Source organism: Sinocyclocheilus grahami, unplaced genomic scaffold (genome assembly GCF_001515645.1).
Source record: "Sinocyclocheilus grahami isolate Dianchi unplaced genomic scaffold, SAMN03320097.WGS_v1.1 scaffold410.1, whole genome shotgun sequence".
In the NCBI taxonomy this organism is placed as follows: domain Eukaryota; kingdom Metazoa; phylum Chordata; class Actinopteri; order Cypriniformes; family Cyprinidae; genus Sinocyclocheilus; species Sinocyclocheilus grahami.
Window position 1 is genome coordinate 186,481 of NW_015505589.1, and position 23,680 is coordinate 210,160.

Below are 23,680 nucleotides of genomic sequence, written 5' to 3' on the forward strand. Positions count from 1 at the left end.
CACAGTTCAAGAGGGCACAAATGGCAGCATAAACTGCTATACTGTGATGGTACACAATACTTCATACGATATCAAAACTCATACCTGAACATATTCCACTCGTTGGTCTTTCACTCTGTCAGAGTTTCATTCGAAAGGGACGCGGTACGCCTGTTTCATCCGGAACCGGTGCTTTCGGAGGATACAATCAATTGTGGAGAGGCTGATGGCATTTATCCCTCGAAAATTATGATTATCCTCAATCACTCTCCTTTGAATCTCTCGCAGGCAGATTACATTATTGGCAATGACCATGTTTACAAGCTCCCTCTCTTGCTCCTCCGGCAAAAGCCTTAGCCTGCCTCCACCAGGTGGTCGTCTCTGTGTCCTACAAAAATAGAAGCACTCATTACTGTAACTGTCACAAAATGGAAACATACTGAAACTCTATCTGTATGCGAGGCAATTTGATGTATTTCTTTATTACAGTAGCATAGTGCAACAGTGTATGCACTCTAAAGTTACTGTACAGAACAGTCTTACTGTAAGTACACCTACCTTTTTTTCCTCCCCGAAGGTTCTGATGATGGAGGCGACGGTGAAGCTACTCAAAGTCGCTTGTAAGTGTACTCAAAGTGTACTCGTTGCCCAGCCTTTCTTTCCTCCCTCCGCTCTCTAGCTGTGCTACCTGTGTGTGCTTACTAATTTTCCCCACAGAGACTACAAATTAGGAGCGCGCCCCCCAGAGGATCACAGTCGCCGAGAACTAAGACCCCAGTGCAAAACTTCAACTGAATGTTCATATTCCGCCAGGTTATGTTGACATTTCATCAGTTCCTTTGGGCAGTGTGTGACAAACTCATCTCCAGTAATTAACATTAACAATGTCCTCATGGAACCAGCTCCCCTTAGAGCTCTCACTGAAGGTCAAAGCTGTTTATTAAACCTAATGAATATGCCTGGGATTAGCACATTCTGAGGGGGAAACATTAAAGTTCATCTAATTAAAGATAGCTCAAAATATTCCCAAACAACAATACATCACCATAAACATAGATCTACTGTGACAAAGAGAAGACAAGAAGGTTTATACAATTCCCCTTGTTTTTTTATTTATTTTTCATAGATTTTATTGTTATTAGACAATACATTTCAAGCTTTGAGTAGGTTGTAGTGTAGGTAAACTGTAGTGGATTCAGATGGACCTTCTCAAGGTCTTCATAACACTCTACGAGGAACAGAACTTTTAGATTGTTAATCTATACTCAGTTTTCAGTTATTTATATTTTCAAAAGGTAATCCTCATTAACTATCTTCTTAAAGTTTGATCACAATGAAATTAACTTTCAGGCAACATATCTTGTTCCAGGGATCTTGGCTGACAATTACAAAACAAAATCCTAAAGTTTCCCAACCAGCACCATTATTTGTACCATGCATTTACAAGAAGATTAAAGATAAAAAATAAAATGCTCTTATGCACCCAGTAGTCAAATACACTGACTTCATGCATTAAATTTTCACTGCATGCTCAGCACATCTGCATTTAACATTCCTATGGAAGCTTGCTTTCGCCACAGAATAAAAAACAAAACAAAAATAAAAATGTAATTGTAACGTATCTCTTTCATTTATATCTCACAATTAGGACTTTTTCTCAGAATTGTAAGTTTATATTTCACAACTGAGGGTTTATATCTTGCAGCTCTGACCTTTTTTCTCAGAATTACCCCCACCAAAAATACAATTATTTTAATTGTTTTATTCTGTGCTAGAAAAGGGCTTCCATAAATTTCTGTTCTTATTGATTCAGTAAATTGAAATTCACATTGACTTCAAAATATAAAAATTCTCAGGCTTGTTACAAAAACATCAAATGTTTTAATGATGTTATATTTATTATCCTAACATATTTTCTGTTGATATTGCTAGTCACGTGTGACTAATTTGCTTATTACAACCCCCACAATCATTTTACTGTCAAATAGACAATACAAATAACTAAACTTTCCTAAATTTCCAAGATGTTGTCCCTCTCTCTGTTTCTCTCTCTCTCTCCCTATATGCTCATGCTCAACAGTTTATGTTTTAATACAGTATTTGTTTTGGAGTGCAATATATCATACTAATAAGTGGCTGTTTTGAAGTATGCTATTACAACAGGCATATTGTTTAGGAGAAGATTTGCATAGAAGCCTTTGACATGCCTTATGAGCTTTTGAGTTGTAACATCCTCAAGATGTTTTTTTTTTTCTGTACCTTTGATCTTGTTGGCCTGGAGATACAGATTCTCCAGACTGGTGCTGATAGTAGGAATCCTCTCCAACTTGTTGAAGGACAAATCGAGCTCCACAAGTGTGCTGAAATTGAAAGCGTTGGTTGGAATTCCCCCATTGGTGAGCTGGTTGTGGGACAGGCGTACGAAGCGCAGCTCAGGCCGCTGGCTCAGAAAATCAGCAGGAACGCTGGATATGCGGTTGTACTCGAGGTAGAGCTGGCTCAGCATTGGCGGCAGGCTTTCTGGAATCTTCTTCAGTCGGTTCCCTCTTAAGTCTAACAGGGTCAACGAATGCAGACCCTCAAGTGCATTGCCGAGGTCTTCAATTGCATTCACTTGGAGGTGCAGGGCCGTTAGGTTGCTCATTCCATGGAAAGATTCAACGGGGATCTTCGAGATATTGTTGTGATTCATGTGTAGATCTCGTAAGGAACGTGGTAAACCCTGTGGAACCCGGCTCAGGTTGTTGTTGTGTAAAAAGAGGCGCTGGAGGTTTGGTAGTTTGGCGAAGACTTTGTCACCAATCTTGTCAGAGTTCAGTTTATTTGTGTATAGGCTGATCCAAGCTAAATTTGGAGCATTATCAAAGACTCCATTTGTGATGGTCGTGATCTGGTTATTTTGCAGGTATACATACTTGATATGAGATGGGAAAAACTAGACGTGCTGCAGCTGGTGGTTGTCGCAGTACATCGCACTGGGGTAGGATGGAGTGCAGTCACACTCCAAAGGACAGTCCAGCACAGGAGGTTCATCCTCATCCTCTGCTCTTAGAGAAGCATGGTTGTTATTGTGACTGCGGCCATAACCATGATTGTAGGCTCGGTTGCGCAGATAACTTAGCCAGGTCAAAGAGTTGGTCGGTTGTGTCATGGAAAAATCGACAAGCCTTGCCAACATCAGGAGTAAAATCCAACCTTTCATTGTGACTACGAGTTTCCTGTCAGGACACAAATACATATACAAATATCATTTTTGAGACCACTAAAATAATTAATTCATTAATTTGAGACCATAATAAATTCCTTATTTTCGATTACAAATCTTTAAATTATCAAATTAAATTATTATTATTATTATTATGTTTACATTTTTAATAAATACATTAGTAACTTTTAATTAGATATTCATAATTTTTTCAGTATAAATTCTTTAAATTATCATTAAATTATCAAACAATTTTGTTGTTATTTTAAAAAACTTTGTAATTGAACTATTCATTTTAATGATAAATTATCCAGAATAAATTAATATTTGCTATTACAAATTCTTTAAATTGTCAAATAACAGTATCATTCTGATTTTTATTCATAATAAATTAAAACTTTTTATTTCAAATTATTTAAATTAATATAAAATGATGATGATGATGATGATTATTGTTATTATTAATATTAGTGGTGGTGGTAGTGATAATGATGATGATCTTGATCTCCAGCATGATATGAGAATGAACTAAAGAGTATCTTGTGCTTCAATAGAAGAAAGAACATTACCTGCCTGTATGTCAATGTTACACATTTACTTATTTGATTAGTGACCCCGATATTTCTTTTTAAATTTCATGTCGTATTATTTATCTATTCTACATTTTTCACATGTACTTAAACATAATAGATAAATATATAATAACAAGGACATGCATATAAAATCCCAGATTTCCAAAGTGGTTTCAGACCGCACGAGCCAGTATAGGCACTCAACAATTTTTTTTGTGTTTTATATGAGCTGTATCAAAGAACATCATTATGTTCCACAAGCATTAAGGCACAGACATGCATACTGTAGATCTTATATCCTCCTGACAATTGTTTCTATATATATACTATCATTACAAGAAATCATCATCATTATTTACGTGTGGTATGTTTTATATCTCTCAAAGCAAAGTTGTGGTTAAAACAGACATCATAAAATATCTCTCAGGTCTGGGCAAGTATGCTACATGTAATATACAGTAGGTTTTTTCATTTGCAAGAAAACACAGAAGGTTTATGTGAAGAGAAGTGAGTTTTGCCTAAAGGAAGGTTCGGTACAAATGAGATAACGTCATTTAGAATAAAGATGATTTTCAACATTGTAATTATTGGAGTATATTTTGCAATAAAATAATGATTCAGTAAAAACAATTCAGTCGTTCTACTACATAAACTGCATGGACAAAAATGCACTCCTCTACTTCATAATGCATTTGGTTTTATGCAATATATCTGCTTAAATTAAAAAGATTAAACACATACCTGTTGTTGTAGCCTCTGTGCTTTTTGGTTTTTGGCTTTTTGCCCCTTTTATGTGTGGGAAAAAAATAAAGTACAGAAACAAGATGGAGAGAGAATAAGAAAAATCATGCTGCATTCAAACATCTCGATGAAATCATTATCCTGGTACATCATGAATGTTTGTATTACACTCATATTCTTATAATTCTGAAATACATTTATACACATGCAGAAGAAAAATAATTAACTGTACCTTATATAATGTGCCCCGTACAGCCGTTTTTACAGTATTTATACAATTAATCACATTCCAATAAATGGATGTTGCACAGCCCAAAGCCTTCAGTGTAAAGCCAGTATACAGTAAAGCTTTGTCTACTGCCTCACTTACATGTTATGCTGTGTTTTGTGCCTTGAGGCTTTGTGAATATGAGTGCCATGTGTGAGAAGGCAAAACATCTGCATTTTAACAGCCTTACTTCATAGATTCCGTCAGGACGGGACCCCAGCCTTATCATTATCCCTACACGGGATGAGCCTTTTTGCGTGTGTGCGTGCATTTCTGGGGCATTTGACTTAGTATGATGGGACACGTTTTATCTTGGGTTGGAATTACAGTGGTTTTACATACTGGAAAAGGGGTTTCTTAATGTTAAGCTCAACAAATAGCTTGTGTAGTGAAAACATGATGGATTTTAGTGAAAACAGTAAAACTGGATGCTTCAAAGTAGCCCAACTGGATCTCTTGCAGTTAACCAGCTGGCTAGCAATAGTACAAGCTACGTGTTAAACATAATTGTATAGGAAAGCAAAAAAAAAAGGCAAGTCATAAATACCAAAAAGTTCAAAATTAAGAGCCATTGTTTGCATTTTAAATGTTTTTAATGAAGGGATGGTGTTGTTCTTATGTGCAAATCAGTTCCATCGTATTAAGAAATGCTCAGAATACTTGGAAATATTTATATAGCCATATTTATTTGTTGGCCATGGTGCATTTAATGACATCATGATGTCAGAGCAAACATAATGTGGAGTCAATTACTCATTTGTCACAAGGGCATGTTTAACCAGCAGTCGTTTCTTCAGCTTAATGCAGATTAATACATACTTTATTTAATTAATGCATACAAATGTTTATATAACATCGTGGTGTAATGTTTTTGGCTGCTGTTTTTTAATAGGATGCATAACATACTCCCCCTGCAGTATTACACACAGCAAACATTAAAGGGGTGGTTGATTGCGATTTCACTTTCTTAACGTTAGTTAGTGTGTAATGTTGCTGTTTGAGCATAAACAATATCTGCAAAGTTACAAAGCTGAAAGTTCAATGCAAACGGAGATATCGTCTTTTAAAATTCTGGCAGTTTAATGCTTACAAAAACGGCTGGTAGGGACTACAACAAGTTACTTCCCGGGTTCGTGACGTAACAAACCCAGATAAACCTCGCCCTCGGGAAAAGGCAACAAAGGGGGCCAAGGCCATGCTGTGCTGCGTTAGAGAAGAGGAAGAGAAAACTAGAGGTGCACGTAAAAATCTATTCATATATGAATCGCGATTCTGTCTTCTAACGATTCTAATGGATTCAGGCTCAAACTGATAAGCGATATTAACTATGCAGTTGTTTACAATACAACCAGAGCACATGCCGCCGCTGAGGTGAGGGGTGATTAATAATATCCTCTGCTTCTCAATGGGGCTCAAACTGATAAGCGATATTAACGATGCAGTTGTTTACAATACAACCAGAGCACATGCCGCCGCTGAGGTGAGGGGTGGGACGTTTAGACGTGCGCTAGAGGCGATTTAGCCAATCACAACACACTTGGCTAGCTAACCAATCAGAGTCCATCGCCTATTTCTGAGGGAGGGGCTTCATAAAAGCAGGAAATGATCAGCGTGTTTCTCAGAGAAGGGACAGAGCGGTGTGGAATAAAGGTAAATTATGTGAAAAATAATGCGTTTTTTTAAAAACGAAGCATTAACACATGTTAGACTGCACCCCATAAACACAATCAAGCCTAGAAAAAAAACAGTGAACCACCCCTTTAATACTTGGTTTTAAAAAAGTGACTAATAAAATGGATATTATTTTCAAACAACGTTCAACAAAATTATTAAAAATACACTTACACTACAGATACAGTTTGAAGTAAATGTGATACACCTCATGCATCCTTACAGATGTTAACACAAATATTATTTATGCTATAACTAACTGGTGCAGGCTTTAAAAAGAGAAATGAAGACTAAATGCCATGAAAGGCCCCCTTTTTCCCTCAATCTCCAATTAAGTGATCTGATTTTCTGAAGTGTCCTCAAGAGCTATGCACATTTCCACATGCATTTGTTTATCACGGCCCTGGTGCTTCTTTCACTGCAGCAGCCATTTTCTTTCTTCTTTTTAGAAGAAGAGGATTGGACGCATCCTTAATCGGTTTAACCTTTATTTGTTCATAGTCCACTCTTATTGTTGCTAAGGCATTAGTCATCTCTTCCTGTGTAATTACACACACAATAGACTTAGCAAGAGCATTTACAAAAAATAATGACTTATACACTATTAGGCATAGACACTATTGTTCAAAAGTTTGGGGTCGGTAAGTAATGTTTTTGAGTCTCTTATTTTCACCAAGGCTGCATTTATTTAATTAAAAATAATGTAGAAACAGTAATACTGTGAAATATTATTACAATTCAAACTGTTTTCTATTTGAATATATTTTAAAATGTAATTTGTTCCTGTGATGCAATGCTGGATTTTCAGCATCATTACTCCAGTCATCAGTGTCACATGATCTTTCTTCTAATATGCTGATTTGATGCTCAAGAAATATGATGAAAACAATTGTGATGCTTTATTATTTTTGTAGGAATGATTATATATGGTTTATGATTCAACAGAAAAGCATTTATGTGGAAATATAAATCCTTTTTTTTTCTAACCCCAAACTTTTGAACGGTGCTGTACGTATGATAAACTGTTTGATTTATGCATATCTGAATACATGATACAGAGAACAGACCTTGACTTCATCCCAGACGTGACTCTCTTCCTTAAGAACTCGACTTGTGTGTAGATGTGTTGGAGGAACATTCATTGACTTCTGCAAACATCCCGAGAGAGAAACACGCTTAGGAATGCAAATTATTAAATATGCAAATTAAATAGTCTTGCTAAACGTTAAATATGGAAATACATATAAAGGAGCAAAATCATTCTCCCCTATTTTCACATACATAATTTATACTTGAAAATCAGCATGCAAAATTAATAAAAAATGGTAATGCTCACATTGATCCAAGAATGGTTCATGAATTGTGTGATGCTCATTCTCTCAGTAGGATCTGTTTTCAATAGCTGGCAAATGAGCTGCTTTGCTGTTAAGTGAAGAAAAAATGACATATCACATAATGTATTTAATTATGTTTGAACGAAACATGGCATTAGAAGTGTTAAATATTATAAAATGACCTTCCTCCGACACCTGTGACCATTCAGGGTTTGGAAATTCATACTGGCCATTCCTTATGCGTTTTTTCATTCCCGGTGAGAGCGGTAAGCCGTGGTTTGAGTAAAATGGTGGATATCCACACAACCTTAGAGGATACATATTGGTTGTGAATGAAAGCGAAATAACATATGAAGCACTGATGTGATATTTCATAACCATCAGATTGTTTTCACTCACAAGATGTACATGATGACTCCTAATGACCACATGTCACATGACTTATCATATTTCTCTGGACCAAACACCTCTGGGGCTGAGGGAGAGAAGGATTTGCTTTAGCTTCACTATATTATCATAACGAATGAAACTCGAAACTGACTTGTCTGCTTACCCACATAATAAGGTGTATAGCACGGGGTGGTCAAGCAGTTGTTGGATGTGGTCTCTTTGGCAAATCCAAAGTCTGTAAGCTTGAGCTGGGCATCCGAATGCTTTGAAGAGTACAGTAAATTATCTGGCTGCCAATCAAGAGAAGATTGGAAATATAAGAGAAATGCATTTAGCTTTATGATGTGTGTTATAAAAGTACTTCCTATGTCGTTAATTATTAATATACCTACTGGTAAATTTCACAAAAAGAAATGACAAGTAACACATTGAATTAAATGTGAAATGTGAAAGCAACTAGAACCTAACAGAAACTAATTTCTTATGATCTTATTTGAAGCTTTCAGGACCCAACAAGTAATAGGAAACATTTTCAGCAGTTTTTTAAACGGTCTGAAATACTGATTGACTTCTAAATGAACTCTACATGTTGAGTTTTCGTCTTAGCTTCCAGCAGTGAGTGAGTATAAGATTACAGAATGACTGTAAATGTGCTGTAAAATGTATTCTCGGTTAGATCATTTGCAAGTTTAAATGCAGTTATTAAATTGCCATGTTCAATTAAAGTCAAAGAAACCTAATTGGCTACATTTTAAAATGGAAACCACTGCAGGATCCAACAGTTACATGTTGGATAGGCCAAATGGCTTCAGGAAAACTAGCAATTTTACAAAGTTACAGTATGGCTTTAATACGTTCTGCCTTAATTTTACTTCAACAGTGACGCTCATCCAGAGTTTAAACACCATCTCTAACCATTCAGCATTGTTTGTGTGTATCTTTTTGTCTTTCTGTCACTTATCAAAAAGAACTTTGAGTACATGGCTAGGTTATGTTAAAGGTTCCATATCATAAAATCATTTGGATAAACCTGATATAAAAACAGTAATATTGTCAAGTATTATTACAATTAAAAATAAATATTTTCTATTTGAATATTAATACTTATTTTTAATATTAATATTAAAGATGTGTTTGCAGTCACTTTTGCTCAATTTATTGCATTCTTCCTGAATAAAAGTAATAAAAAAAGATCTTGCTGACCCCAAACTTTTGAACAATATAATGTATAATATAATATAGTGCTGATGCATAATAATGGCTATACAGTAGCTCACCTTGAGATCTCTGTGAGCAATGTTAATACCATGCAGAAACTCCACAGCTTCTCCTATATTTCTCATTATTTCCGAGGCTTCTGCTCATCATGTGTAAGGAGAAACCAAAAATAGAGAATTAGTAACTGTGATGTGTTCACTGTTTTCTCATCAGAACATGTGTGTGTGTGTGTGTGTGTGTGTGTGTGTGTGTGTTCTGAGGATCTGTACCTCTTTCAGTGAAAGCTTGATCACCACGTTCTTTAATGTGGCGAAAGAGTTCTCCCCCCTCCATACTGTTTATGTAACAAATGCAGCATTTTGACTCATTAATCTCATGCTTTTTTTGTCATAGACTTGTATTGGAAATGGATAAACACAATACATTTATAAAAACTAAAATTATAAAAATCGAAAACAATATCTACTCCATAAAAAACATAAAAGAAACCTAAAAAGCTCTTTGAAAAAAATGTGTTATGAAGGCACTTCAATCTGGTTTATTATAAATGGTATATTGGTTTTGCTTTAATTGTGTTAACAAGCCCTACCACTCCATGATCAGAAGCAAACACTTTTTGCCTTGGTAGTAATTCTCAAAGACATCTTCCATTCCTACGATACGGGGGCAGCTCGATGCCCTGCAGTGAAGCTCCACTTCCCGTCGAGCCTTAGGGGTGTCCCGCAACATCTGAAAGTGAGCGTTCAAGAGCATCAGACTTAAAATGAAACCCTTATAGACAGTATAAATTAATAATGTCATTTGTAAGCAATACCATTTATATTTTCAAATGTATTTTTAAATATATTTCAGAATGTATAAAAATAAAAAAATATATAAAAATATATATTCATAAAATATATTTTGCCCTCCATATATTGAAAAAGCACATTCACATTTGAAGAAAAATAACCAAGGAACATACTTTACAATGAATGAATGATTTAATATGTCTAGCCTATTCCATCCACAACTGTATTTGCCCTAAATGTATAGGCTATTGTTGGAAATTAATTTTCTTGCCCTGCCTAAAGTACATTTGAAAATATATTGTGTATTTACTTTTGTGTATTTGTCATGTGGAATAGTTTCAATGGCATTACATAGGCAGATAATGAACAACAAAGAGTGCCAAGAAGGATATCGGAGTAAAAGTCAAAAGATAATTGAGGCTATATATAGGGTTTCTCAAATTACCACACTGGCAGAGCTCCTGGAGAATGTCTAGGCAGTTTTTTGAGGAATTTACAAAGTCTATAGCTTAAGTGCTTAATGGATCCCATAAGTTCCTACCAGAACTCAACAACAGACGCTAATAGCTCCAATAACCCTATTATAATGGAAAAGGTTTGAGGCACCTCAGTTCCTTGACTACATAACAAGAATCCGATTAAGTTTTTACATTAAAAAATGTCCATTTATTTCCAGGAATACCCGATTGGTCCTATTTACCAAAGCTTTTTAAAGGGGTCATATGATGCTATTTTAAAGATCATTATTTTGTGTATTTGGTGTAACAATTATTTTTCAAATACTGTACATGATAGTAGGTCCTCTATGCCCTGCCTCTCTCAAACACGTAGTTTTCAACAAAGCCCCCTCCTTTGACAAGCGCAGTCTGCTCTGATTGGCCAGCTGACCCAGTGCATTGTGATTGGCCGAACACCACAAGCACACGTCGGAAATGTAACGCCCCTTACCATAATCGCGAGCTTCAGCTTTCAAAGTAAATATCAAGACAGTTAATAATGTTGTTAGTTTTACCATCAGTTCAAGCCCGAAAGGGCAACAGAGTCGCGTGACCAAGACCGTTAATAATGTCATTAGTTTTACCATCAATTCAAGCCCGAAAGGGTGACAGACACAGTGATGATGCAGTACACAAGCCGCGGTTAAGACAGCTGACCTGCTATGATTTCTGACAGACAGTTCACTCTCCTGTGATGTGACCCTGTTCCCCTCACACACACACACACACACTCTCTCTCACACACACACACACACACACAACGCATTACTCTGCGCTGCGCAAAACTCCGCATTTGAACAGTCAATAGCAAATACTTAAACTGATAACAAAACATACTTACAGTCGCTGATTCAGAACCGCCAGATTGTCATACCAAAGTCGGAATTTACCCTTTTTTTTATAGCCTTTGTGCGCAGCCAGCCTTGTACTCTTCTAGGTTCAATAAACTGTCGTCCATAAAATGCGCTGCACAAACTCGAACATCTGGGTTGTGCTGTTCTGTTGTAAATAAATCTTAACCAATGATTCCTAATTGCATCTATTTCCAGAAGACCAAATAAAGTGCTTTTGCTTTCGCACTGAAACACAGTGTCTCCCTGACATGGCTGCATCAACACGACTGCTGTTCCTGAAACCACGCCTTCTTTCTTTGCGTGCACATTTGGGCAGCATTATGCAAATCTTCCCACATCATGACGTAGACATGTGGGGGTGTGTTAGAACGAGCCGTTTTACGTAGGCGTGGTTGACTCTTAACTTTTATAAAGAATATCTCTTTGGATTTGAGACTTTAGTCTTTGCAACTTTAAAGATCTTCTTTATGCTCCAAGAGCTTGTAACACTCCAAAGAGAAAGGAAAACTTGAAATCGCATCATATGACCCCTTTAATGATATGAAAACCTGGACACAAAAGAGATCATGTACAGTAGTATAAACATTGAATGTCGGAGAGAAATTAATTTACCCTATTGAAAAAAACAGCATATGCTCGTTAGGTATGTTTTGAAGCATGCTGCTGGTTTGAGCTGGATTAAGCTGGTCATGTGCTGGTCCTAAGCTGGTCCTGAACATGAGCTAATTGCTTAGGACCAGCACATGACCAGCTAAGGACCAGTTTAAACCAGCTCATGACCAGCTAAGGACCAGCTCAAACCAGCAGCCATGCTTCAAAACATACCTAACCAGCATATGCTGTTTTTTTTTCAACAGGGTAACCATCATACAATAAGACTTTATCATACACAAATCTCATTAATAATAACCCTTTTTACATTCCTTTTATTTGCTTGAAAAATTAGAAAATTAGTTGCAATGCAAATAAACAAATAAACAAATAAAATAAAAAGCAATACCTTTAAGGCATAATGTTTGCCACTTTTCTTCTGGAATATTTCCCAGACCTTGCCGTTGATGCCTACCCCGAGCACTTGTCCTGCAAGCTTATACTCCTCTGTTATTACTTTCTTCTTTATCTTCAGTGTCGACTCTGGAGGCACAATGATAATCTGATGCGGACTCTCTTGCTGCTCATTGGAAAGCACTGAATCATTGTTATTTTCTGTATCATCTAACATAGTGGTAGACCGTGTTCATCTCTGTCCGGGTAGCAGTGAAGACTTTTTTAGACCAGCTTAAAGGATTTTAAAAGGATCCAATTAACAGGGCAGGTTTGAATATCTTTACCTGCACAAAACAAATCTTCACACAGACACAACACCTCTCTACACTGGTCTTTGCTACACATGGAGATTCAAAGCAGCCAGAAATTCAGTTAATTTTAGACTATATATACATTTGGACTCATTTGCTCTATGACTGATAAAGTCTTCACATTTAGGTAGTCAGTTAGTTAATCAGTCAGTCAGTTTTAATAGTGGTCAGTCACTATTGATTTTCACTGCAGAACCATGTCTCAGAAGAGTTAAGTGAAGTCATGATAATGAAGAGCTAAATAATGACACCGTTTTCATTTTTGGAAAATAATACCAGCTCAAACCAGCAGCCATGCTTCAAAACATACCTAACCAGCATATGCTGTTTTTTTTTCAACAGGGTAACCATCATACAATAAGACTTTATCATACACAAATCTCATTAATAATAACCCTTTTTACATTCCTTTTATTTGCTTGAAAAATTAGAAAATTAGTTGCAATGCAAATAAACAAATAAACAAATAAAATAAAAAGCAATACCTTTAAGGCATAATGTTTGCCACTTTTCTTCTGGAATATTTCCCAGACCTTGCCGTTGATGCCTATCCCGAGCACTTGTCCTGCAAGCTTATACTCCTCTGTTATTACTTTCTTCTTTATCTTCAGTGTCGACTCTGGAGGCACAATGATAATCTGATGCGGACTCTCTTGCTGCTCATTGGAAAGCACTGAATCATTGTTATTTTCTGTATCATCTAACATAGTGGTAGACCGTGTTCATCTCTGTCCGGGTAGCAGTGAAGACTTTTTTAGACCAGCTTAAAGGATTTTAAAAGGATCCAATTAACAGGGCAGGTTTGAATATCTTTACCTGCACAAAACAAATCTTCACACAGACACAACACCTCTCTACACTGGTCTTTGCTACACATGGAGATTCAAAGCAGCCAGAAATTCAGTTAATTTTAGACTATATATACATTTGGACTCATTTGCTCTATGACTGATAAAGTCTTCACATTTAGGTAGTCAGTTAGTTAATCAGTCAGTCAGTTTTAATAGTGGTCAGTCACTATTGATTTTCACTGCAGAACCATGTCTCAGAAGAGTTAAGTGAAGTCATGATAATGAAGAGCTAAATAATGACACCGTTTTCATTTTTGGAAAATAATAAAAAAAAAAAAATACAAAACTTGTTCTTGATCTTGACTTGATCACTTCAACAGACACCGGTATTTTCCAATCTGTCATGTTTCAGCGTTGCACCCGTATGTTTCAGAGCACTGCAGATGATTGAATTACTCTAATAAAATATATTTTTAATATGACAGATTAGAGAACTGAGCTTCATTAAGTGATTTTTAGCGGCTTCTTGCAAATAACTCATCGAAATACTGTTTACAAAAGTGTTTCGTGTGAATTCCAACACCGTTATCAAGGGATCTGACAGGTATTCAACCAGTTTGACTTTTAAACATGAGTTGAAATGAAAGAAATATTCTTGCAAAGTGATTCTGATTCAGCTTTGAGTAAATCAACTGTTTAGAGTAGACAGCTCTGCTTCGTGCACATTATTTCAGCAAACTGTAACAAATAACGTCATACTTAATATTGAATAATATATGTGCCTCATGTGGTGTTTATTATGTTATTACAAGATACTGTGTGCCTTTTACTCATTCAAGATCATCTACTGTATCTTCACATAAAGTGCCTTTTTTAAAGTGCAGGTTTCTGTGTGATTTCATATCCTTTTATGATATCTTGACTTGATGAAACCACATTTTCCCTTTTAAAGTATTTGTTAATACATAGGAATGTTGAGGGTTCTAAACTCAAGATAAATGTTTAGTTGTTAAAAGAGACAAGATAAGGTCAATAAATACTTTAAGTTGGAGTTCTCCCATGGTTTTCAGATATCAATTGTGAGTTTTTTATTTTTTTTTATTTTGATGCCTTGTCATTGTGGTCCTTTCTTTCAATACAGGAGGAAGCTAAGAGCAGATATCTCTGCTGCTTTCCCTTCTCTGTCAGCTGAGGATCTAAATGAGCCGATCCCAAATAAAGACGAGCTGAATATTGTGAAGATTTATGCACATAAGGGAGATGCAGTCACTCTGTACATTCTCCATAAAAATCCCATATTCTTTCAGCTGGAGAAACAGGTGAGTCTGCAGGTAACCCTCAGTTTTTGTTCATGATGATGACATTTATTTGAATAATACATGTGTGTGTTGTTCTCAGTGTACACACTGTGGCGATATCCCACCATGTTACCAGTATTCGTCACGTGGCCGCTGGTCCTGCGGAAGTTAACTGGTGGAGCAGGTCAGCACTTGTTTGTTAGTATTAATCTGTTTGTCTCAGAGAACACACCTGACTGATTTCTCTCCTGCAGATCTCATGTTGCCAGGTGTTGTGGTACCTGCTGATGGTCTTCCTGAGGAAACTGCTGTGCCGTCACACTTGTGATGAACAGGTAACGCTGCTCACCGCATTTCAGTGATGCTGAATATCTAGCACTTTGAATTATGTTGAACTTAGCGGTGCATGTGAACAACAGAACGTTGAGTCAGTTTTATGCAATTTCCTGAACCTATTCTCTTCTCTTCTTGTCATTTTTTCTCTCTCTCTACAATTGTATAAACAAAAATGCCTAATATATCATTTAAAATTTAAAAAGGCCAAAAAATGCAGCTGTGTCGAGCGCTGAGATGAGGAACAGTGGAATGAAGGGGAAAGGAGTGAATATTTTAGACACATACATGGACCAGCTATGATGAACTTTGCATTGCAACATTATTCTGTCTTTACTTTCATTTAGGCTTCATTCCCGCCTCTCTATACATCGCATTCACTTTCTACAGGCATCTTCCTCAAATTCTCCACAGGGCATTTGGTGATAAGTCACATCCTCCAGTTAAATCGGTCACAAACTCTCCAGCACAGGTGGAGGGAGAACCGGAGGGAGAGGAATGCGAGGAGGAAGAGCAGGAGGTGCAGGACAGCTCTGATCCACCTCCAGTGGAAACATCTTGTCAGAGCATGAAGGAGCTGAGGCTGGATGAGCATGAGCTATTGAAGGAGGAAGAACCGGTTTAGGATAAAGAGGGAGAAAACATTGATGGAGAAGATGGAGACTCTACAGGGTGAAATGTCTTTGACTTCCTGTCACATGTACATTTTGTAGCTGTTTGCTGTATGTTGACTTTTATGTCTAAACTTTTAATATAAGAACACATAATAGAGAAAATATCTGTCGCATTTTTCCTTAAACAACTTTTGCACTACTTTTTCAGGTTATGTTCTTTCAGCATACCAGAGGATTTTGAGCCGGAGAAAGCGTCTGAGGAGGGGGGTGGAGCTTACCCATACCAGCCCCCTGAAATCACACCACTATATGGGGTCACTGCATGCCTGGAGCCTCTCTTTCAGGATGCCCAGAAAAAGTTAATGAGTGGAAACATTTTGTTGTATATTTAAGTGTATTATTGAGAGTGCTTTGAGCATGTGACTTTGTGTTTCAGAAAGGGGACACCTCTAAAGGCCAATGAGGTGAGGAATATCATCACAGAATGTGTGAAGAAAAATGAACTTGCCCATGAAACCAATAAAAAAGTGAGTTTATAATTACATTAGTACACTTTTTATTCACACTTTCATTTTTTTCTATTTGTTATGTTCTTATTCTCACCAATGCTGAATTTGTATCAAAAATGCAGGGACAAGTGTGTTACGTGTTATAAAGTGTTATAAATGTGTTATAGCACTATAATGTGATATATGATTGCAATTTAACACAAAAGTTAAAGTTTTAGAACTTTAATTTTTTTGTGCCATTTTGAATTTTAATCAACTGGTTTCAAGATGATTATTAGTAGACACATGAAGTCAGTTCTCCTCAAGTTCACACACGTGTCCTATCAGAGCAACCTAATTGTGTACATGTTCTATTAACAACTAATAACAAGAAAGTGTCACATTAGTTTATATCTTGATCATTTTTTTATGTTTTTTATACTCATTAAGGCTGCATTAATTAAGACTGTTTAAGACTGTTTTTCTTTTTAATACTGCATTTTAAATTGTAATTTATTCCTGTGATGCAAAGCTGTGGAACGGTATACCCACGCTGCCATGCTGAGGGGAGTGCATGTGAAGCATCAAGGCAAGCACTAAGCAACAACTCTACCAAGCTATGGGAGTTGCCCCAAGGACACCTTGACGGCTGTCAGTGACATTATCCCCTTTGGTCAAAGGCCTGAGCTGCATACCCCAATAACTTACCTGTTAAGGGAAATCAGAAACAAAGAGATTCCTTTAAGGGGATACGGCAAAGCGTCTAGGATAATAGACTACTAGACCTTGGCCCGTCACCCAGGGGCTACCGCCAGCTCTGCATGACCTTGCTCAAAGGAACTGGCCCGACAGGTCCTCGGTAGCAACGCCCTGCTCAGGAAGGTATCACCAGGGATACATAAGTAGAGTGGGGCCCAAGGTGAAACCGGGGCCTAAGCTAACTAAGAGAAAGTGTACGAGGCTGGCAGCGTGTAATGCATACCATACAGGATTGTAGAAAGAACACAGGATGCTTAGTGCACGTCCTTATCACAATGTGTTTTTTAGACAGAGCACAGAGGCTTAGCGTGTGCACTTACCATAGCATGGCTCAGAAGAACACCGTTTCTAAGGGGTCAATGAGGCTATCTCCTAGACGGGCCTAGAAAACCCTGTGTGACTATAGCATTCTGAGGGAGCAGTCCATTCAGCAAAGGCCTGCGTACTCAGAGCGCATTTGGATGGAAATTGCGATCAGTCAGCCAGCCAGCCTAGTCAGTCAGCCTAGGGGCAAGTTCCTAGCTCTCAGTAGAGAGGAGGACTCACCTGATCTGCCTGGGAACGGCGAGCTCATAAAAGACCCTGCCGCAGTGAGGGGAGCACTGCCATGTCCTAAAGTGGACTGACCGAAGGGGGGCATCAGAAATGGGATCCAACTTAAAGGGGATCAGACATTTCAGCAGAGACGAGTCTAACAACTCGGTATGGCTGCATCTGCAGTAGCTGCTTTCTCGGCCCTCTAGGTACCATATAGTCAATGCCTGCTTATATCTCTGCCTTATATCAAACCTTTTGCTTGTATGTGAGTGCACTTTTTCTCCTTTATTACAGATCAGTATCAGATCCCACGGAAATATGTGCAAGGTCTTGACAAAGCTCCCAACCCATGCAAGAAGAAATAGCAGACAACACCTCAGCACAAGAGCCATATGTTGCTGTAATATTTCAAATAATGTCTAGCCCAACCAAAACATAATTTGTGCAATAAAATAAATCTGATTTCATTCTGAGCAATCTCTTAAATGAATCTCATACTTGACATAATGTTTCCTCAACAGAGCACAGTATATGCATGAGCTGCAGTAACCGCTCATTCAGAGCTTGAGTCGCTTAAGCACCAGTTTGCCCTTCTGATCTAACTGATGACTCCAGAATGACTGTCATCTTTTATAATGATGTATTGCCAGGTAGAAAAGTATACACTGTCACAAGCAGTGAATTACAGCTATACTTTAAGGAATGTTTGACCAGGAGTCAATTTGTTTTGGAAGAACACTGGTTTCAAAAATATGAGCCAGGACTGTGTGTTATGGTCATTAATTCTAATGAAAACCCATTAGAAATTGGAGCCCATTTCCAACTTATGGCTACAAAATTCTCCTTTTTGCATATTAGTAATACAAACCAGTGTTATATTAAAATCATTGAGACACTGTTATAGTTTTTATTATTCTATATATTTACATTTAGTCATTTAGCAGACGCTTTTATCCAAAGCGACTTACAAATGAGGACAATGGAAGCAATACAAGTGCTATAACAAGTCTCAGTTTGAGATAAGTTTTATGTTATAGTAATTAACTTAGTAATTAAATTTTTTTTAGTTTGTTTTATTTTTTTTTTTTACAATTTATCAGTTTTAGTTTTAATTATCATGTTTTACTTTTATTATCAAGTTTTTTACTTTCATCAAAGTATTAAAAATGAAAAATATTGCCCTGGCAATAAGATGTAAAAATTTCATTTCAGTTAATGTTTATTTCAGTGAAAATGTTTGACTATAATTGACCTGCTACAAACTGCACAGCTGGCTCTATTGTGGTATGACCTATTTCAGGTCAACATATGGAAACCTGGCTTCTGTCACACAAAAAAGAAAAAAGTTAATTGTGACTTTTTATCCCACAGTTCTAACTTTTTTCTCTCAAATCAAAGTTTACATCTTGCAATTCTAAGTTTACATTTTGAAATCCTGTTGTTTTTTTGTTGTTGTTGTTTGTTTCTGCCATGTTATTTAAAAAAAATTCTCACAAATATGAATTTATATCTTACAATTCAGAAATTTCTTCACAGAATTTCAAGTTTATATCTTATCTCACAATTCTGAGCTTATATCTCAATTCTGAGAGGTCAGAATTGCAAGTGATAAAAGTCAGAATTGTGAGATGTCTCCATTACCTTTTTTATTTTTATTCCACAATTATTTATTCCACCATTTGATTTTATTAGAGATTAGAGATTTTTATTAGAGCAAAAACAGCCTTCAGTTAGCACTAAGTTGAATGATCAGATTTTACTGTGAGCTGTTGGCCTACAGAAGCTCAGCCTCTTATTTTCCTCTGTTGTGGTATTGGTTGGTAGTCTGTTAGAGCAAAATGAAACCTACGTCATGAGATTGTGTATGTGTAGGATGGCGTGATGAAGGACTTGAATGGGCCAGCTTTGTGGACAGAGGGAGAACTGGCTTAAAGCAAGTCTGATCGTGCTTCTGTTCTCAAGGAGGCTTCTGGTCTTTGAGATAAGGTGGTTGTGTATGTTTTGAACGTTAGTTTATTAATTATAATGCGGAGTCAGCTGGTTTTGGATTTGATTTTGGACACTTGAATAAACACGTGAGCACATTTCATTAATATAGAAATTATATCTTACAAGTACATGTATATTTTTAGAATTTAATAACCGTATATTAGTATCAGATTAAATACTGTATGTATAAATATACACTACCGTTCAAAAGTTTGGGTCAGTAGGGTTTTTTGTTGTTTAGAAAAGAAAGTAATCAGTAAATATTTATTGAATAGCAAGTCAGCATATTAAGGATTTGTGAAGGAATATTTGTCTCTATTGGATAGCAAAACTTGAACTGAATTGAGCTAAATCAAAACACTTGCCTTCTGTAGAGTTGATTTGTGACCTTGGACCACAAAACCAGTCATAAGTAGCACGGGTATATTTGTAGCAATAGCCAACAATACACTGTATGGATCAAAATTATAGATTTTTTTTTATGCCAAAAATCATTAGGTAAAGTTTATGTTCCATGAAGATATTTTGTAAATTTCCTACCGTAAATATATCAAAACTTAATTTTTGATTAGTAAAATGCATTGCTAAGAACTTCATTTGGACGAGGCGATTTTCTCAGAATTTAGATTTTTTTTTGCACCCTCAGATTCCAGATTTTCAAATAGTTGTATCTCATCCAAATATTGTCCTATCCTAACAAACCATACATCAATGGACAACTTATTTATTCACCTTTTAAAGTTTTAGGGTCCATTTAAAAAAAAAACTGGTTTTGTGGTCCAGGGTCACATTTGTTCATTACTGTGAAGTTGCTTTGTAACCAGTGTTATTTAAATAAAGGTGGATTGCCTTGATGTATAAATGTCAATGGATTTAAAATATGTATGAAGCCAAAAAATATCTTCGTCTGGAAACGAGTCGTGTCAGAGTTCGACTCAAATTCTGATTGGCTGATGTACTCATAATGAGGCTGTGTCTATGGTCAGAGGAGCAGCTGTAAGCTACCTGTGACTATTCCTCACTCCAGTAAACCATGATTGATGATTATCTCTGGTGTTTGTCAATGGCGCTTTTATGTGTTCTTCTTACTCTCACGGCTATCGTCAGTAAGGCAAGTCAATAATTCACATTATTATTATTACTGTGTAGCCTACATTATCTTGAAGAAAGTTAATAGCATAGTATAAAGTTGATGTATGATTTATTATGGATTCATATAAAGTTTCAAATAATTCGTAAATAACAGGATTCTGTGTAAATAACTTTTATAATTGCACGTGACATATTTAATTTGTTTTTCCAAGTATGCATTCTATATTTAACAGATATATATATATATATATATATATATATATATATATATATATATATATATATATATCTATCTATCTATCTATCTATCTATCTATCTATCTATCTATCTATATATCTATCTATCTATCTATCTATCTATATATATAGATAGATAGATAGATAGATATATAGATAGATAGATAGATAGATAGATAGATAGATAGATAGATAGATAGATAGATAGATAGATAGATAGATAGAGATATACAGTATATTTATATAAAGATTTAGAATAAACTGCAATGCAGTCTAATACTGATGTCGTTTCTTCTCTGTTTTGCAGAGGGACATGCAAGGATGCTCTAATACAGGGAAAGAGTGTATATAGCCTAGTATGCCGTTAATGGAGAGGAGACATGTACAGTAGCAGTATCTACAGAGCCTGATTTTGCAGATCCTCTTAGCTTTCTGGATTTCATGATCTTGTTGTTGGCTTAACAGAACATTGCAAAGCAAACTTAGCTGCATCTGTTATAACCACCCAACAGAGCGAACAGGTAAAAGACACAGAGTAGACTAAAATTATCATTGTAATGTGAAGAATATACCCCTTGAGGAAAACCCTTTACTTTATATCAACCTATTACGGAAATAGGCCTACTTTAAAAGAATAGTCTATACTAAAGCGTGAACTGACTGTAATGTTTTCAGACACTTTTTTTTTCATTAGACATTTGCAATGATGACGTTGTAATTTAGTACATTTAAAATATATTAATTTTAAAGGTAACATTGAATAGCATGAGAATAAAAATTATAATCAAATACTTTTCCTGTGTATACTTTAATGATTTAAAATGTACTTTAAGAAAATCCTTTTTTAATATTGATATTATTACAGAATGCACGTTTTTTATTATTGTAGAACACTTTTTTTATATAATTTTAATATTTGAAATCCATTACAGGTGTTCATTCAATACAGTTTTCACAAGGGAATATTTATTAAGATTTAAAGTTTGCTCTGTTAAGTGCTAACATTTAATTCAGAGCAAATCTGTTTTTGCCAGACCTGAGGCTTCCATGGTGCTGGATGCTAAGAACACTCTCATCTGTCATGTGATTGAACTCTTCCCTTCACTTGTCCTGATAATCTAAGAACAACAAGAATGTGACAGAGAGTATAAATCTAAGTAAGTATCACCCAAAGAGAAACAGCACCTTCAACATCTTCTCCACTCTGAAGTTCTCGCCAGAAGAGGGAGACATTTGCTGCTGTACTGGTCCCATACAGCTCTCCAGAGCAAAACCAAAAGATGGGTGAGGCACTGCTTTTTTCAGATTTATGTTCTGGGACATATATGAATGTCATCAACAGTAAATGTCATGATCCTGTTCTTGTGTTTTTCAGAAGTGGTCGATGATGTTCTCAGTGTTTGTGGAGTGAGTCTGACTCTGGGGCTGCTGGTACTTTCTTCCTCATTAAAGAAAACAACTGAATCTAACAGGTCTGAAATACAGACATTCTTCTATAAAAAAAAAAAAAAAATGTTTGGTATTTTCCCAAATGTTGGGATTGACAGAATGTTTGCAATTTTTATATTTCAATATTTGCTTTACATTTCTGCTGACTTTTCTTATATTCATAATTGTAAATCAAATTCAGCTGCTTTTATGTGCAACACATTTCTTAATGTGTAAATATCTGTACTGACATAAAAATTTCAACTACTGAGACAAAAACCTGTACTGAGACTGTACAGGTTTCACAGACATTTGATGAACAGAAATGAAATAATGTCTCTGAACAAAGGGGGGTCAATATCAAAAGTCGTAGTGAGTATCTTGTGTGTCCATCAGTTGCTGTAAGTTCTACAGTTCATCTCATTCTCATAGACTGCAGCACATTTGCCAGTTCTTGCTCTGAGATGTTACTCCACTTTTCCACCAAAGCACTTGCAAGTTCTCTAATATCTGAGAGTACATGTGTTAGGCATGATTTGCCATTGCAAGACTGATCAGCTGTCTGTCTGTCTTACATTACAGGCAAGAATATCATAAATAAATCAAACTAAAAATCTTCACCATATCAAGACTTTTTCCTTCTAAATGCATTGCTATTATGAGGTCAAGAAAAGGACAATCCTTCCTGCAGGATCCACATGTGTGCATCTGTTATGAAGTTTACCAAGTCCAGTTTTGCCACAGGCACTAATCTATCAGCAAAGATCATTTCTGGCATGGGTCCTCTGTGACTCCCTAAGAAGCTTAGCCCAAAACATTGACTCTTGGAATGGTTTCGCTTGTAATCCGCGTCATCAGATATCCCTGACCATGAAAAGAGATCAAGGCTTTGTTTTGCCTGTGGGATATAAACCGATGCATGGACAAACTCAAGCCAGCAGGTGAAACTAAATCCAGTCAAGCATTTTTTTCTAGCCTAATCGGAAAACTACACACTATCACTGATATACATTCAGTTGAATGCATTAGCAAAAACTATTTGCGCATAGATATTTGTAGATATCTCTCGCATGATTTGATTTAATTGAATCCACACGATTTTGATCAATTAATGACTTGAGATTTTCTCAACTGTGTGAACCGCACAGGATCATCATTCAGAACATTAACCAGCAGGTGGCATCCTTTGAAAGTATTATATGATTATGGCTATAGGCTGATCAAAGCACTCAGCAC

The 23,680-nt window shown here is 36.2% G+C and overlaps 2 protein-coding genes and 1 pseudogene across 3 annotated transcripts in view; 1 reads left to right on the forward strand and 2 right to left on the reverse strand.

Annotated features, from left to right (window-relative positions):
- LOC107550904 (fibromodulin-like) overlaps positions 1–2,671 on the reverse strand; it is a 3,401-nt gene extending 730 nt beyond the window's left edge. The window contains exon 1 of the mRNA XM_016232354.1: positions 2,239–2,671. Within this exon, the coding sequence (XP_016087840.1) occupies positions 2,239–2,671 (433 nt within the window). The remainder of the gene's footprint in view (positions 1–2,238) is intronic.
- A 3,802-nt stretch (positions 2,672–6,473) lies between these two features.
- LOC107550950 (MAP kinase-activated protein kinase 2-like) lies at positions 6,474–13,620 on the reverse strand. 2 transcript variants are annotated; one of them, XM_016232399.1, is made up of 10 exons: positions 13,364–13,620; positions 9,968–10,107; positions 9,648–9,712; positions 9,438–9,517; positions 8,324–8,450; positions 8,170–8,245; positions 7,953–8,077; positions 7,773–7,858; positions 7,504–7,584; positions 6,474–6,975 (listed from the first exon to the last, which is right to left on the reverse strand). In XM_016232399.1, exons 1-10 carry the CDS (start codon positions 13,583–13,585, stop codon positions 6,832–6,834), a joined length of 1,146 nt encoding a protein of 381 aa, XP_016087885.1. In that variant the 5' UTR covers positions 13,586–13,620; the 3' UTR covers positions 6,474–6,831. The 2 variants fall into 2 exon arrangements, with proteins under 2 accessions (XP_016087885.1, XP_016087884.1); XM_016232398.1 differs by lacking the exon at positions 13,364–13,620 and adding an exon at positions 12,521–12,778.
- A 603-nt stretch (positions 13,621–14,223) lies between these two features.
- Positions 14,224–16,569, forward strand: LOC107550905 (eukaryotic translation initiation factor 2D-like; annotated as a pseudogene).
- Positions 16,570–23,680: the final 7,111 nt, after the last annotated feature.

Excerpts from the sequence above, each read along its gene's own strand:
- LOC107550950 (XM_016232399.1), bottom strand. The coding sequence starts at position 13,585 with ATGTTAGATGATACAGAAAATAACAATGATTCAGTGCTTTCCAATGAG. Across the intron at positions 8,246-8,323 it reads CTATACACCTTATTATGTGG|CCCCAGAGGTGTTTGGTCCA; the intron begins GTAAGCAGACAA and ends TCTCTCCCTCAG. Across the intron at positions 8,078-8,169 it reads GGAGTCATCATGTACATCTT|GTTGTGTGGATATCCACCAT; the intron begins GTGAGTGAAAAC and ends GTATCCTCTAAG.